This window comes from Hypanus sabinus, chromosome 9 (genome assembly GCF_030144855.1).
Source record: "Hypanus sabinus isolate sHypSab1 chromosome 9, sHypSab1.hap1, whole genome shotgun sequence".
NCBI classification, from domain to species: Eukaryota; Metazoa; Chordata; class Chondrichthyes; order Myliobatiformes; family Dasyatidae; genus Hypanus; species Hypanus sabinus.
In genome coordinates, this window is record NC_082714.1 from 100,070,216 (window position 1) to 100,088,758 (window position 18,543).

At 41.0% G+C, this 18,543-nt stretch overlaps 1 protein-coding gene across 1 annotated transcript in view; it reads left to right on the plus strand.

The window, feature by feature from the left end:
• The window catches only part of LOC132400103 (cadherin-22-like), an 845,421-nt gene that overhangs the window by 395,241 nt on the left and 431,637 nt on the right, over positions 1 to 18,543 (plus strand). Inside the window, exon 5 of the mRNA XM_059981179.1 lies at positions 10,764 to 10,951. Coding sequence (XP_059837162.1) covers positions 10,764 to 10,951 — 188 coding nt within the window. The remainder of the gene's footprint in view (positions 1 to 10,763; positions 10,952 to 18,543) is intronic.

Sequence of the window (18,543 nt, forward strand, 5' to 3'; positions counted from 1 at the left end):
AATAATGTCTGGTACATTCAGTGTGTTCATACACATTCTTAATGATCATGGTTCTGCCTAAACTTTTGGCATTCCATTCCATTTTTGGAGACGTCCCGTGGGAGAAAAAAAGGCTTAGCGGGTTTAAGTGGGCAATGACAGGATTTGGAGTCATGGATGGTAGAAGAGAATGAAATATTCTTATTACATTTTGGTGGTGAAGATATTGCAGGATATTTATCAACCATTGTCACTTACAACTAATAGAGACAAGGAACTGTACGACTGCACGGTGAAGTTCATGGGACTATTACACTTTGTTTCAGAAGGCAAGAAACATTGATTATATCCATACATATCTGAGATAGGTACACCTGATCTTTAGCTAAAACTGCAAAGTGAAGTTTCAATGAAGGATCTCGGCCAAAAACATTGGCTACTCTTTTCTCACGGATGTTGCCTGACCTGCTGAGTTCTTCCAGCGTTGTGTACGTATTCTCTGGAGAAAACTTGACTTGTCAAAATTGTTGACAACTGGATAAACACTAGGAAAACCACAAGAGATGGTTGTGAAGTTCATCAGAGAACATAAAAGTAAGGACAAGAGTGTCAGCACAGAATGGTAGTCATGATCTGTGAGTTAAGTAGAAGGCAAATCAGTACTTTTATGATGGTAACAGCTCCACCAAGTAGAACATCATGCCAAGGGGAAACATTGCAAAACTGTGAGGATAAAAAAAATCATTCAACAATTCTATCAAGACAAACCTCATCAAGATGTGTAATGAATGTTGAAACCAATACAGGGATCAACAATTATGATGTTTCTTGGAATCCATTTGTTATAACTTAAATTAATCAGAACACTCAGCCACAGTTAGAATTCATCATTTACAGCTTGTGAATTGATGTACAAGCTGATACAGGTATGTCTGTAACTGTAATGAATGAACAAAATTTCATGTCTTCATTGGCATGCTCCAGTAATTCAGCAAGAAAATGTTGAGATATTTCTTACAATATCATTCCATCATATTCTGGGAATTAAAAATAAATCGATCCAATACATTCAAATCTGAGAGTGCTAAATTGATATTCTTTGTAGTATTAGATGACTGTGAACTCTTCTAACTTTGGTAGAACATCAGCTTTACGTAACATAGAAGGCTGGGCAGTGCTGTTGTGGCATCATCACTGGACTTTGAGGTGAATGGTACTGGCCTGCTCCTTGCAGGCTTTCCATCCATCCGTGCTGAGTTGAGAGTCGAGCTAGCAAATTGTCCTCATGAGAAACAGACAAGTGCTAAGGAAATGGCAAAAAATGCTGCCAGATGTGCCACAAAGCCTGAAAAGGAATAACAACAACATATTATAGAGATCACAAATATAATGTATACAACTCCATTTGTCATAAAGAGATCAAAGCTGCAATGAAGCAATGAGGTGTTATGATGTATGACAGTAACACAATTACAAAGCTGGAAACATATGGAATATGCACTGTTTTGTGATGTAACACTTGCTCTGCAAGTTTGCACAAAACTTGTGACAAGCATAGTTGGATTTGCTTTAGACCTAGTTGCATCTTCATCTTAAAGCCACTAACAGAATATATCATAGATATTATTAATGATGACTATTATGCAATCATTGAAGGAAAGGGTATTGTGTGCAGCAATACAGCAGTATGTTTAGCACAAAATGAGCAATTGTCCATGTTTCCCTGAAATCTAATTTCAGATATACAAGAACTGATACAAGTTAATGAAGTGAAAATAAAAAAAAAAGTAACCTAGAAATACACAACAGGTCAGGCAGCATCTGAGAAAAACAGAGTTTATGTTTCAGCTGAAAAATCTTCCAAAATTGATGGTGATGATGGCATCCGTCTGTCTTCAAAGACAATGGAGAGCGGCACTGGAGTGACTTTTCAAGAGTGCAAGCCTGGGCAGGGGTAAGGTATGAAGATCCTGGGATGCCCAGTTATCAAGATCCCTTATTCAGCCTCACCAGTGCAGTCAAAAGGAAAGCAAAGCAATATATTTGATACCAGCTTGGCAGCAGGAGCTAAACACAAGGAAATCTGCAGATGCTGGAAATTCAAATAACACACACAAAATGCTGGTGGAACACAGCAGGACAGGCAGCATCTATAAGGAGAAGCACTGTCGATGATTCAGGCTGAGACCCTTCGTCAGGAGCTGCTGGGAGGTTGTTTAGTGATGTTCAGCCACTTTACCATCTCTCCCTACGCTGCCCACAAGGCAATGGGGCTATTTACCCATAGATGGGTTTCTGAATCTGAGCTAGCAATTAGAAAATAAGCACATATATAACATAACATATAACAATCACAACATGGAAACAGGCCATCTCGGCCCTCCTAGTCCGTGCCGAACTCTTAATCTCACCTAGTCCCACCTACCCGCACTCAGCCCATAACCCTCCACTCCTTTCCTGTCCATATACCTATCCAATTTTACCTTAAATGACACAACTGAACTGGCCACTACTACTTCTACAGGAAGCTCATTCCACACAGCTATCACTCTTTGAGTAAAGAAATACCCCCTCGTGTTTCCCCTAAACTTCTGCCCCCTAACTCTCAAATCATGTCCTCTCGTTTGAATCTCCCCTACTCTCAATGGAAACAGCCTATTCACGTCAACTCTATCTATCCCTCTCAAAATTTTAAATACCTCGATCAAATCCCCCCTCAACCTTCTACGCTCCAATGAATAGAGACCTAACTTGTTCAACCTTTCTCTGTAACTTAAGTGCTGAAACCCAGGTAACATCCTAGTAAATCGTCTCTGCACTCTCTCTAATTTATTGATATCTTTCCTATAATTCGGTGACCAGAATTGCAGACAATATTCTAAATTTGGCCTTACCAATGCCTTGTACAATTTTAAAATTACATCCCAACTTCTGTACTCAATGCTTTGATTTATAAAGGCCAGCGTTCCAAAAGCCTTCTTCACCACCCTATCTACATGAGACTCCACCTTCAGGGAACTACGCACTGTTATTCCTAGATCTCTCTGTTCCTCTGCATTCCTCAATGCCCTACCATTTACCCTATATGTTCTATTTGGATTATTGCTGCCAAAATGTAGAACCTCGCACTTCTCAGCATTAAACTCCATCTGCCAATGTTCAGCCCATTCTTCTAACTGGCATAAATCTCCCTGCAAGCTTTGTAAACTCACCTCATTATCCACAACACCTCCTACCTTAGTATCATTAGTATCATCGGCATACTTACTAATCCAATTTACCACCCCATCATCCAGATCATTTATGTATATTACAAACACCATTGGGCCTAAAACAGATCCCTGAGGCACCCTGCTAGTCACCGGCCTCCATCACAATAAACAATTATCCACCACTACTCTCTGGCATCTCCCATCTAGCCACTGTTGAATCCATTTTATTACTCCAGCATAAATACCTAATGACTGAACCTTCTTAACTAACCTTCCATGTGGAACTTTGTCAAAGGCTTTGCTAAAGTCCATATAGACTACATCCACTGCCTTACCCTCGTCAACATTCCTCGTAACTTCTTCAAAAAATTCAATAAGGTTTGTCAAACATGACCTTCCACGCACAAATCCATTCTGGCTACTCCTAATCAGATCCTGTCTATCCAGATAATTATTAATACTATCTCTAAGAATACTTTCCATTAATTTACCCACCACTGATGTCAAACTGACAGGACTATAATTGCTAGGCTTACTTCTAGAACCCTTTTTAAACAATGGAACCACATGAGCAATACGCCAATCCTCTAATGTTTCTAATGACATCTTAAAGATCTCCGTCAGAGCTCCTGCTATCTCTACACAAACTTCCCTCAAGGTCCTGGGGAATATCCTGTCAGGACCCAGAGATTTATCCACTTTTAAATTTCTTAAAAGCGCCAGTACTTCCACCTCTTTAATTGTCATAGGTTCCATAACTTCCTTACTTGTTTCCCACACCTTACACAATTCAATATCCTTCTCCTTAGTGAATACTGAAGAGAAGAAATTGTTCAAAGTCTCTCCCATCTCCCTCGGCTCCACACATAGCTGACCACTCTGATTCTCTAAGGGGCCAATTTTATCCCACACTATCCTCTTGCTTTTAACATAACTGTAGAAACCTTTCAGATTTACTTTCACCTTATTTGCCAAACCAACCTCGTATCTTCTTTTAGCTTTTCTAATTTCTTTCTTAAGATTCCTTTTACATTCTTTATATTCCTCCAGCAATTCCTTTACTCCATGCTGCCTATATCTATTGTAGACATCCCTCTTTTTCCAAACCAAATTTCTAATATCCCTTGAAAACCATGGTGCTTTCAAACCTTTAACCTTTCCTTTCAACCTAACAGGAACATAAAGATTCTGTACCCTCATAATTTCACCCTTAAATGACCTCCATTTCTCTATTACATCCTTCCCATAAAACAACTTGACCCAATCCACTCTCTCTAAATCCCTTCGCATCTCCTCAAAGCTAGCCTTTCTCCAATCAAAAATCTCAACTCTAGGTCCTGTCCTGTCCTTCTCCATAATTATATTGAAGCTAATGCTATTGTGATCACTGGACCTGAAGTGCTCCCCAACACATACATCTGTCAGCTGACCTATCGCATTCCCTAACAGGAGATCCAACACTGCCTCATCTCTAGTCGGTACTTCTATGTATTGTTGCAAAAAACTATCCTGCACACATTTCACAAACTCTAAACCATCCAGCCCTTTTACAGAATGAGCTTCCCAGTCTACATGTGGAAAATTAAAATCTCCCACAATCACCACCTTGTGTTTACTACAAATATCTGCTATCTCCTTACACATTTGCTCTTCCAACTCACGCTCCCCATTAGGTGGCCTATAATACACTCCTATCAGTGTTACTACACCTTTCCCATTCCTCAATTCCACCCAAATAGCCTCCCTAGAGGAGCTCTCTAATCTATCCTTCCAAAGCACCGCCATAAGATTTTCTCGGACAAGCAATGCAACACCTCCTCCTCTGGCCCCTCCTACTCTATCACACCTGAAGCAACTAAATCCAGGAATATTTAGTTGCCAGTCACACCCTTCCTGCAACCCTGTTTCACTAATAGCTACAACATCATAATTCCAGGTATCAATCCATGCTTTAAGCTCATCCACCTTTCTTACAATGCTCCTAGCATTAAAATAGATACATTTAAGATACTCTCCACCTCCTCCTCCTCTCTTTTCATCCCTAACAATGCATTCAAATTTATTATCCTTTTCTTTCTTCTCCCCTACATCTTTGGGCTGAGCGCATCCCTTCTCCATCACCGGCCTTTCCTCCCTCACACACTGTCTATTTACTTGCTCTACTGGTGAACTAACCTCCCCTCCCATAGTTTCCTCAAATTGATTCCCGCCCCCCCATCTTACTAGTTTAAAGTCTGCCCTGTAGCCCTAGCAAACCTCCCTGCTAGGATATTGGTCCCCCCAGGATTCAAGTGTAACCCGTCCTTCTTGAACAGGTCACGCCTGCCCCAGAAGAGGTCCAAATGATCCAGAAACTTGAATCCCTGCCCCCTGCACCAATCCCACAGCCACGCATTCATCCTCCACCTAATTCTATTCCTACTCTCACTGTCGCGTGGCACAGGCAGTAATCCCAAGATTACTACCTTTGCGGTCCTTCTTCTTAACTGCCTTCCTAACTCCCTATACTCACGTCTCAGGACCTCTTCCCCTTTCCTACCTATGTCATTGGTACCTACATGTACCACGACCTCTGGCTCCTCACCCTCCCACTTCAGGCTATCTTGGACGCGATCAGAAATGTCCCGAACTCTGGCACCAGGGAGGCAAATTACCATCCGGGACTCCCGATCACCTCCACAGAACCACCTGTCTGAACCCCTGACTATCGAGTCCGCTATTACTATGGTCCTCTTTCTTCTATCCCTACCCTTCTGAGCTACAGGGCCGTCCTCTGTGCCGGAGGCCCGGGCACTGTCACTTCCACCAGGTAGGCTGTCCCCCCCAACAGTACTCAAACATGAGTACTTATTGTCAAGGGGTACAGCCGCTGGGGTACTCTCTAGTACCTGCCTCTTCCCCTTCCTGACCATGACCCACCTATCTGCCTCCCGTGGTCCCGGAGTGACCACCTGCCTGTAACTCCTCTCAATCACCTCCTCACTCTCCCTGACCAGGCAAAGGTCATCGAGCTGAAGCTCCAGTTCCCTAACTCGGTCCCTCAGGAGCTGCAGTTCGGCGCACCTGGCGCAGATGTGGACGTCCGGGAGGCTCGGAGACTCCAGGACCTCGCACATCAGACACCGAGAACAACAAGCTGCCCTCACACTCATACTTCCCAAATAATTGAAAATAATAAGAACTAAAAGATAAGCCCACTGTGCCCTCTTCCGCCTAAGCCCCCTGAGCCCAAGCCCTACACTCTGCTCCCGGCTCACTCCACTGCCCGCAAACGAAGCTGCCCGCTTCTTAAGGCTGCGTTCTTTTTATATCTTCCCACCTTCCCAGGCCTCCTCACGCGCCTGCGTGAGGATTTTAAATTTTAAATTTAAAAATTTTAAATTTTTTTATGGTGTTCAGCCCTGAGGTCATGCCATCTCTTAAAGCAATCCCATCAGTCCTATTCCTCCACATTCGAGGGGTGATTGATAAATTCGTGACCTAAGGTAGAAGGAGTCAATTTTTCAAAACCTAGCATATTTATTTTTCAATGTAGTCCCCTCCAGCAAATACACACTTAGTCCAACAGTCATGGAGCATACAGGTCTTGGACCTCCAGAAAGTCTCCACAGTAGGGGTGATTGATAAGTTTGTGGCCTAAGGTAGAAAGAGATGAGTTATACAGCTCTCGTTACGTGCACATACAGTTCAACTCTTTGAATGATTATGCAGAAAGTTTGAAGTTAATAACTCATTGGGGTGATTGATGTTTGTAGCCTAAGGTAGAAGGAGATGAATTATTATCTTCAAACTTTCAGCATAATCACTCAAAGAGTTGACCTGCATGTGCGAGTAATGAGACACTTTCTGGAGGTCCAAGATCCGTAATCTCCACGACGGCTGGACTAAATGTGTAAATGTAGGAGGGGACGATGTTGAAAAATAAATGTGCTAGGTTTTCTAAAATTGATTCATTCTACCTTAGGGCATGAACTTATCAATCACCCCTTGTACTTCCCTCTGACCTGCTGTCTTTCATATTGCCAAGATACTCAGTCTTGATGAAGGTTCACAGCATGAAAAATCAAATGTCAGTCTCCTTCCACAAATGTTACCTGACCTGCTCAGTTCCTCCAAGATTTTGTGTGCTGCTCCAGATTCCAGCATTTGCAGTCTGCCGTGTTGCCAGAAATCCTTCCTGAATCTCCTGCCATTGGCTTACCCAAGGGGCAATTTACAGTGGCCAATTGGCCAACATAACTGTGGAAAAAAAAGCTGAAGTGTCAGAAAGGGAAGTCACAAGGAGAATGTGAAAAATCCACAGTGGTGATCAGGATTGAGCTGGAACTCTGAAGCAGTAGCAGGGATGGAGAAATGTCTCCATGTGTCTGAGTTGCCCAGCACACCATGGGTTAATACTGCTGTTGCTTTTTCAGATCTACACATGAGATCATGAGCCTGCATTTGTCTATGGTTTTGGTGGAAATTTAGTTATAGAAATTTTCAGTTCTCCATCCAGAAAAGCTACTACCTGCAGCTTGATTACAGCTCTCAAACAAGAGAAAATCTGCAGATGCTGGAAACCCAAGCAACAGACACAATAACTGAAGGAACTCAGCAGGCCAGGCAGCATCCATGGAAAAAAGTACAGTCGTCATTTCTGGCCTAAACCCTTTGGGAGGACTCTTCGGCAACAATGTCCTGCCGAAGGGTTTCAGCCTGAAACGTCAACTGTACGTTCTAGATGACCAACATATAAATGGAAAAGATAAACCCAAGAAGAGGGAGGTGAAAGTTTAAGCAGGGAATGAACTTTTGAATTATACGATTACAGTCCTGAGATATACTTCAAGTGAAACTCAGGAACCATGCACAACATGCAACCATTTGAAATAATTTGTTATGAAAGTCCCAATGACCACACCCTTGCATGTATTGTAAGTTCCAGACAAAATGCATCAGTCTTAAAAATTTCCTCCAAAAAAAATCACAAAGACAAAGTCCAGCACCCAAGGTTGAAACTGAAGATGAAACAGGTGACTCAGTTGCTATAACAGTTATCACTGCCTCTTATGGAAGTCACGAAAGCTCTACCAATTGGCCAGCCGGAAACCTCTCTCACAATCTTAAGGACTGAAGGATAACTTGACAAAGTGAAAGGAAATGTAGTGGTTTCAGGAAGTGTGAAGGTAGCTTCTTTCCCACTGTTATAAGACTATTGAATGGACCTCTTGCACATTAACATGGATTCTGACTTTACAATCGAACTTATCATGGTCTTGCATTTAATTTGCACTACATGTTCTGTGTAACAGTAGCGCTATATTCTGCATTGTCATTACCTTTCTTTCATATTGCCTTGCTGGATTGACATGATTAAGTGATCTTTAAGGATGGCATGAAAAACACAACCAATTTACTAAAGTCAGCTATTTATTTTACCTAACATGTGAGGAATACGATCTTTGAGTCGACAACAATGAATGGTGCATTTAGCAGCTTGAAGAATGAGGCTTTTTGTGTGATCCCTGTTTTATTATTTATTGTAATGCCATTCTTTTTCACAGTAATGTCTACATTTCCTCTTTAATTTAATGTGGGAAATGTTTGAGAATACCCAGTATGTTATGCAAAGCAATAAAGATACAGCCATTTCAAACATTTTGCTCAGAAGTCGGCCTGTATAGTTAATTACAAATTTAGAGACAAACAGTGGCATTTTACTCTGAATAGGTCATAATAAAATAACAAATGATGTATTTATTACATTCAGATGATCTGAGCCTTTTTTTTTGGCCACCCCTCAATATATCTACTTCCTATAACATCTAACTGTTTTCTCTAATGAATTGGCCTGGCTTTGACCCATGCTTCTGGTTGTTGATCACCCATTGTATAAAGATAATGGCCCACAGGTCTTTTGTTGTTAAAGTTGCTATGAGAGGCATAGATAATGTGAATGTTTTACATTTTAATCCCATTTTATTTTCCCAACATTTTTCCCCAGAGTTGCAGAATTGAGAACAAGAGGACATAGGTTTAAGATGAAAAGGCAGAGGTTCATTTGATACCTCAGGGCCAACATTTTCACCCATTGAGTGCTCAGTCTACGAAATGAGGCTGCCAGAGGAAGTGGTTGAGGCAGAAAAATGAACAACATTTGGACAGTACTTGTACAGCGACATGGATAGAAAATGTTTGAAGGGATTTGGGCCAAATGCAGACAAATGGGGCTGTCTTAGATGGACATGTTGGTTGGCATGGACCAATTGGGCTTGAATGACCTTTTTCCATTCTCTATGACTCAAATTTCTTCCACAGCTGTGATCAGGATTCTCCCTCTGCCACTGATCTCTCAAGCCCTATCAACCCCCAAAATGTCTGTGTATCTTAATTTTGGTCAAACGTCCCTCCCTCCCTCCACAACCTGCCCATTCCCACTTACTATCCCAACATTAGTGAGCATTTTTTATCTGCCTGGTTCCACAGCTGCAGAACTGCTGCTCCAAACTATTCTGACTTCTTCACCCACACCTTTTAAATTAATCATCGAGTCACAGAGATGTACAGCACAGGAAGAGGACCTGTAGCACAACTAACCTGTGCCCAATTTACACTAATCTTGTGTTAATCCTATGTTATTCTCCCCACGTTCCCACCAATTTGTCCCAGGTTCTCCTACTCACCTACACAGTAGGAGCAATTTATAGTGGCCTATCAACCTATCAATTTGCACAACTTTGGGATGTGGGAAGAGCCCAAAGGAAACCGTTGCAATTGCAGGAAGAATGCACAGGTTCTACACAGATGGCACCTGAGGTTGGGACTGAATCTGGGTCTCCAGCGCTGTCTCAAATGTGCTTAAGTTTTTGCTCACCTTTTCCAAAATCTCCTTGGGTGTCTCAGTGACAATTTCAGTCTGACAATGTTTTTGTGCTGCACCCGTCTTGTTGCAGTACATTAAATTACTGGTGTTGGCAGCTGTTTTGTCCAACACCACAAGAAGCTGCAGAGTGTTCATGTCACAGCTCAACACACCATGAAAAGCAACCTCCCAATCATGGACTCTGTCTACACTTCTTGCTGTCTTGGAAAAGCAATCAAAATAATCTGGAGACTCTACCCCGAGGAACATTCTCTCTTCTAACTCCTCCTATCAGACTGAAGATACCAGAAAACACATACCACTAGGCTCAGAAACAGCTCTAAGCCTCTTGATCAGACCTCTTGTACCACAATTGATATCACAACCTACGTCTTCAAGACCTTGTATATTATTGTCTCCATGTATTATACATTTTCAATAAACTGTACACTCTACTCTGCATTGTGTTCTTGCTTTCCCCTTGTACTACTTCCATGTACTGTGATGAAATGAGCTGTATATGTGGCATGTAAATCAAAGTTTGTCACTGTACCTCAGAACATGTGACAATAATAAACCAGGTAGCAACATTAATATAAGTTACTGTTAATACTCTTTGTCAAATGCTGATGAACGTGCCGTATGCCAGCCCATTTAATTAAGACTGGGTGAGGGAAGGGTGAGGAGCTCTGAGTGAATTGTGAGCCACATTCTGCTGTTTTTTACAGAGTTGTACCAGCTAAGCATGCTGGAGTCAGCTGCCATCGGAACGACAGTGGGCAGGGTGAAGGCTGAGGACGTTGACCTGGGACAAAACTCTGAGATGACCTACGTGGTCAAAGAGGAGGAGAGCTCTGATAGGTTCAGTGTCATTACAGACCCAGAAGCACAGGAAGGGATTATCATTCTCAAAAAGGTGAGTGCTTGCAACGAGGATCTCTAACCTAGGGGCTGACCCTGTTCTATTCTGAGCTTGCTTCATCTAGTGCATGTAAATCAAGATACAATGTCAGACTTACCTTTGAATTTGATCCAGATAATGGCGAGTTCAATGCACAAAGTTACCGTGGGTGTAGAGTGATTAAAGTTCTGTCCAAATACTGAGATAATTGGTTTGGAAATGTGCATTCAAAGCCAACCATAATAACAGAAGATTTTCAGGTCAAGTGAAAATAGAAATAGAACAAAGAAGGTAGTCTTACTAGATTTTATTAAAGTTCATCAAGTAACTATTGATTATTAAAGAGTAGGGTATTTGATATCCTTATACAATCTGGTTGATATGATTAATTTAAAATGCCCTTTGAACTGGGATAAAAGCTAAGATGTCAGGCTATTCAGGGGATCTTTTAGGACAAGAATAACAACTTCTCAAATTTGCAAGAAGACAATGGGGTAGTTTATGGGTAGTTTAGTATTTCCAAGCCTCAGCTGGAAAATAACTGTTATTTAATGATAAGAAATTAAAATTGACTTACCATATATATTACTTTAACTTTGCTTTACTTCAACTCTAATTTTTCTTTGATTTTGAAACACTTCTACAAGTTTCATTAATACTTCCCAAATAGCAGTTACTCAATATTTCAAGGAATAGAAAATGAAAATCAAACTTGCAGATAGTGGAAATTGTACTTGTTAAAAGAAAGGACGGTTGACTTTGTAATTTCACTGTGTCAACACGCCAGACCAATACATCGGGAGGTGGCTGCACTTGGTTCAATGACTCTGAACATCAAAGATAGACTTGCTTTTCAGTCTGCATCTTGTTTGTCTTCCCCTGACCAAGGAAAGTTATTTCTGTTTTTCTTAATTTATTTAATATACAGATATACACTTACTGTAAATCAATTTTTGCTATATTTATCATGTATCACATTGTACTGCTGCCACAAAGTTAACAAATTTCACAAATAAATGTCAGAGATATTAAACCTAATTCTGATTCTGATTCATGGAAAATATTTTAATTGAAGTTCGATTCTCCAACATTAGCACCAAACTCCAATATTTTTAGCATTGAAACACTTTCAACAATGAAAGTTGCTGTTGATCTGACTATATTGAGCACTATCAGAACTATACAAATTATGTACCTTGATAAAGTACACAGAAATGTGCTGAATTTAGCACAACGATCAAAGAATAAGTGGTGATCTTACAGAGGTGTATACAGTTATGAAGGGCAGAGATAGGGTGACTGTGTACAGTCTTTTTACCAAGGATTTGGATATCAAAAATCAGAGGACATAATTTTAGGTTAAGAGGGTAGAGATTGAATAGGAAACCAAGGGGCAACTTTTTAACTCAGAGAGTGGTCAGTATCTGGAATGAGCTGCCAAAGGAAGTGATTGAGGTAGGTTCACTAAAAACTTTTAAAAGTTACATAGACAGGTTCCCATCTGTTTCTAAAAGGCATCAATCATACCGGTGCTCAAGAAGAGCAGGGTTTGAGCTGCCTCAATGACTGTCGCTCAGTAGCACTCACTTCTTCTATGATATAGTGCTTTGAGAGGTCGGTCATAGCTGCAATTATCTCCTGCCTGAGCAAGGATCTAGACCTGCTGACATTACCCTACTGGTATAGCAGGACTACAGCAGATGCAAACTCATTGACCCCCTGCTTAGTCTTGGACCACCACATAATACCTATAGTAACACCTATGTCAGGCAGCTGTTTGTTGTTGCTCAGCATTCATCACCAACCTATAAACTTTAAAACTTCAGCTTCTGTATAAGTCTCGGCAACTGGTTCCTTGACTTCCTTATCAGGTGAACACTTACAGTGCCCATGAGAAATAACACCTCATCCTCGCTGACAATCAAGACAGGCACACCTCAAGGATGTGTGCTTAGCTGAATGCTCTACTCTCTCTACTCTCATGACTGTGTGGCCAGGCACAGCTCAACTATCTCCTGTGTAAATCTGCTGTTGACACAACTGGTGCTTGCAAATTCTCAGATTTCGACAAGGAGCTGTACAGGTGTGAGACAGATTGTATGTTGAGTGGTGTTGCAACAATGACCTTGCAGTCAATTTATGTAAGGCCAAAGAATTTACTATGGACTACAGTAAGGTGAAATCAGGGAACATACAACAGTCCTCATCGAGGGGTCAGTGGTGAAAAGTATAAACAGCTTTAAGATGCTAACATTTTTGAAGATCAATCCTGGACCTAACAAACTGATGCAATTATGAAGAAAGCACACCGGTGTCTCTGTTTCATTAGGAGTTTGAGGAGATTTGGTATGTTGCCAAAGACTCCAGCAAATTTCTAATGATATACCATGGAGAGCATTCTGACTGGTTGGATCGCTGCCTGGTATGGAGGCAGCAATGTACACAGGTTTGTAAAAAGCTGCAGAAGGTTGTAGACTCAGCCAGCTCCATCATGGGCAATAAACTCCCCGCAATAAGGGTACCTGTAAAAGGCAGTACCTCAAGCAGCTGACAACCATCATGAAGGAGCTTTATCATCCGGGACGTGCTGCCATCAATAAGGAGGAAAAGGAGCCTCAAGACACAGACAAACTATTTTAGGAACAGCTGCTTCCCTTCTGCCATCAGATTTCTGAATGCTCCATTATACCATTAAAAACTACCTCACTGTTTCGCTCTCTTTTTGAATCAAACAGCAAAATTCCATGATATACCATATACCAATAATAATAAATCCGATTCAAATTCTGATTCCTCTGACAGCTCACTCCACATACTTACAACCCTTTGGTTAAAAAAAAGTTGCCACTCAAGTAGTTATTCAGTTTTCCCCCTTGCACATTAAACCTATGTCCTCCAGTTCTTAATTCCCCAAACCTGGAAAAATGACTATATGGAGAAAATATGTAAAGTACTGTTAAAAAAATATGGAATTATAAAATGTTGTTTCAACTGACAGCAAGAACCGTGGGAGGTAGATAACCAACCTTGTTTAAGTTATCTTATCTGTTGTCATAGTGTCATACAGCAGAGGAACAGGCCCATCAGTCTGTCTTGTGAATGCAGACCATCAGATATCTACCAATACCAATTTTATTTACCATCCTTTATTTCATAACCTTTCTGCTTGATGGGATGCTTCTTAAATGTTGAAGAATTATTTTTTACCCCTTCATCTCAGGCACTGTGTTTCAGAATGCAGCTACCCTCTGGGTAGATCTCCTTAGATCCCTTTGTTCTTCCTATAATGTGTTGAGCAATACTGCATGCTATATTTCAGCTGCCACAAAACCTCTTGTACAATATTGTACCAAACCCTCCCTTCTGTTATGCACTTCGTCCCATCTAATGAAATAAAACATTCCATATGCATTCTTCACCACACTATCTGCATGTGCTGCCACCTTTAGGAATCTTTAGAATTCTACACTGAGTTCCCAAGGTTCGTTGATACTCTCTGGGATATTACATACTGTACGTCCTAAACTTACCACCCCTTCAAAAATGCATTAACTCATTCTTATCAGGGCCCTGGGAATTACAGACCTGTAAATCTTACTTCATGGTGGGCAAATTATTGGAGAGGATTCTTAGAGAGAGAATGTATGAGTATTTGGAGAAGCAGGGTCTGATTAGTGATAGTCAGCATGGCTTTGTTCTGGCAGGCAGATGCCTCACAAGCCTAATTGAATTCCTTGAGGATATGGCAAAGCACATTAATGAAGGTAGAGTAGTAGATGTGGTGTATATGGATTTTAGTAAGGCATTTGATAAGGTTCCCCAAGGTAGGACCATTCAGAAAATCAGGAGGTGGGGAAACTCTGCTGTGTGAGTTTGCTTGCCCGTAGGAGGCAGAGGGCGTAGTAAATGGAGTGAATCTTGCCTGGATCTTGGTGACCAGTGGTGTTCCACAGGGATTTCTTCTGGGATCCCAGCTCTGAGAACTCTATAAATGACTTAGATGAGGAAGTGAAAGGGTGGGTTCATAACTGTGCAGATGAGATGAAAATTGTGGTAGTTGTGGATAGTATGTAGGTTTACTGTAGTTTGAAAAGGGATACAGAGTTTAGCTGAGAAGTATTAGGTAGTGTTCAACCAGGAAAAGTATGAGGTGATTAATTTTGGGAGGTCGAATTTAAAGGCAGCTTATGGAGTTAATAGCAGGATTCATGGCATATTGGAAGAACAGAGGGATCTTTGTACCTGCATCCATTGATCCCTCAAAGCAGCCAGGCAAGTTGTTTGTGTCATTAAGAAGGTGTATGGTGTGTTGGTTTTCATTAATTGGGTGTTCAAAAGTTGTGAGGTAATGTTACAGCTCTATAAAACCCTGGTTAGATCACAGGTAGAATACTGGGTTCAGGTCTGTTTGCCTCATTATTGAAAGGATGTGGACAATTTTGAGAGGGTGCGGAGGAGATTTACCAGAATATTGCATGGATTAGAGAGCATGAATTATGAAAATAAGTTCAGCAAGCTATCTTGCTTGAGTTGGATAACTATACTTGGCTTTATAATGAGGGAAGGGTTTACTTTGCTTTTTTTTTCATTTGGACATCAAAATGTTACAGCTGACCACAACATTGTCCTGCTATGACCCCCTTCAAATGAACTGCAAGCCTGTTCTGGAGTCATGCACCGAAGAAAATGACATTAAATAGAATGGATGGAAATGGCATGGACAGCATGCACCATTCTCAGAACACAACAAGCAGGAAGGTTATGATCCATACAAACCAGCCCCCTTCGAGCTGTATGTCCCTTGTGTCTATGATGGAAGATTCAGGGAGCCCATCTGAATAACATTTAATGCTTTTTTGGTAATCTTTGTCAACCTTGCTCTGAAGCTCCTCTCTCTCTGTCTCTCTGCATCTCTGTGACGTCAATACATTTTTATAACTTCCTTATTTCATAAACATCTGGTTTGAAAATTTGCCTTGCAGCAGATAATGCATAACTAGATTCCAATATTGATTGTGGTAGGTTTTAGCCATTTGATATATTTGGCTCCAAAGTTCAACATACATATGTCATCATATACAACACTGAGATTCATTTTCTTGTGGACATAGTCAATAAATCCATAATCAAAAAATAACCACAATAGAATCAATGAAAGACCACACCCTGGGCATTTAGCCAGTATGCAAAAGACAAACTGGGCAAATACAGAAATAAATAAATAATAATGATGACGAATAAATAAGCAACAAATTTCAATTATATGAGGTGAAGGATCCTTGAAAGTAAGTATATATTTGTGGGAGTATTTGTAGAGCAGGTGAAGTTCAGTGCTGTTATCCGCATTGCTTCAACAGCCTGATAGTTGAGGGGTAATGCCAATTCCTGAATCTAGTGGTGTGAGTCCTGTGGCCCCTGTACCTTCTTCCTGATGTCAGCAGTGAGAGGAGAGCATGTCCCAGGTGGTGGGGTTCCCTGATAATGAATGCTGCTTTCCTGCAAAATACTTCATGTAGATGTGTGCTTTATGGTGGGGAGGGCTTTAATCATAGTCACAGAATCATGGAAAAGTACAGCACAGAAACAGTCATTTTGACCCATCAACTCCATGCCACACTATTTAAACTGCCTCATCCCATCAACCTGTATCTGGATCATAATCCTCCATGCCCCTCCCATCGATGTACTGTGGCTATCCAAACTTCTCTGAAACGCTGAAATCCACTTCACATGTACCACTCTCACAACCATCTCAGTGAGGAAGTTTCATCTCATGTTCCCCTTAAATATTTCATCCTTCACCCTTAAACCATGACTTCTGGTTGTAGTGCCAACTAATCTCAGTGGAAAAAGCCTGCTTTCATTTACCTATCATAATTTTGTATCCCTCTATCAAATCTCATCTTACTGTTCTATATTCCAAGGAATAAAATCCTAACCTTTTCAACCTTTCCTTAGAAGTCAGGTCCTCCAGTCCCAGTAACATCCTTGTAATTTTCTCTGTACTCTTTCAACCTTATTTACATCTTTACCCATGATGGATTGTGGTGTATCCACTACTTTTTGTATGATGTTCCATTCAAGGGCATTGGTCCTTCTGTACCATGTTGTAATGCAGCTTGTCAATATATTTTCCACAACACACCTATAGAAGTTTGCTAGCTCCCCCTAGGAAAGCAAGACTGTAGTTATGGCAACAATGGCTGTTGCTACAGTTTCTCTGCAAATTTACCAAACTGCAGAAACAAACACAGATCAGAAGAAATTTATAACTTCACAATAAATGTAGGTACACAAAAAGGAATTTCAAACAAACTGGATGCAAAAAGACTTTTATACAATTAAAATGTACCTTGATATGCCATTTGGGTATCCATCCCATGTCCTATAGTGACACCTTCCCCCACATGCTGCCATCTGTCACTATCTGTCCTTCATCAGTCTCTGGTGTTGCTCACTTTAAGCACCATGCTATGTGTTTTAGTATTCCTCAGCAAAACCTTAATTCCTAAGCTTCCTGGCAAAATTCTGCCAATGAGTTCTAGCTGCACCTCTGGTTAGATCAGGCAGAGAATCCACAAACCATTGACTTCAACTGCAAGGCCATGGGAATGAAAGGAAAAGAAGTAGACTCCATTTTATGTCATTAGTTATGGACTGTATATGGCTTTTACTCATTAAATTTTATAAAATGTCTCAATAATTTTATTTAAATATAAATTCATTTCAGTTCTTAAATCTTAGCAGTTTTTAAATGTTTCTGAATCTCAATAGCACCCAGAAATTAAGGAAATACGTGATTGCTTTGATAATCAGCAAAGCTGAGTCATAAAATTAGAGAATAATACAACTGTACACTTCAGAAGCAGGACCTTCAGCCCAAAACATCCATGCTAACCTTTTTTCTCATCTGCACTAATCCTACTTGTCCATGTTAGGACTGTATATTTTATACTTGCCTATCCAAGTGCCTGTATAAATGCTCCATCAACATTGTGATGTATTTGATTCCACCACCTCCTGTGGCAGCGCGTTCTAGGTATCAACCACTTTCTGTGAAAAGAGAAGTTTCCCCTTAGATCCCATTTGAAACTCCTTCACCTCACCTGCCTGTGATGATCAGAAAAGATTCTGACCATCTAGATATGCTTCTTATAACTTTATAAACTTCAGTCAGGTCTCCTTCGCTCCAGGGAAAACAAGCTCAGCATATTCCACTTCTCCCCTTATGAAGGGGTTCTACTAAGAGTGATAATGTCATACTGCCTGGATCTCTTGCTTATCTAACTTTTCTGGAAAAGAAAAGTGATTAGTTTATTATTGTCACATGTACGGTCACAGTAACATGCTTCTCTGCTGTGCCATCCGGGCAGATCATACCGTACATACGGTTGCCATTGTAGTGTAGCGGTTAGTGCAACACTATTGCAGCTCGAGCTTTGGAGTTCACAGTGCAGTTCTGACATCACCTGCAAGGAGTCGCTATGTCCTCCTGTACATGGAATGGGTGGGTTGCCTCTGGGTGCTCCGGTTTCCTCTCACAATCCAAAGACGTACTGGTTAGCGCAACCACTGACTGCGACTCCAGCCTTGAACTCCAGGCCGGG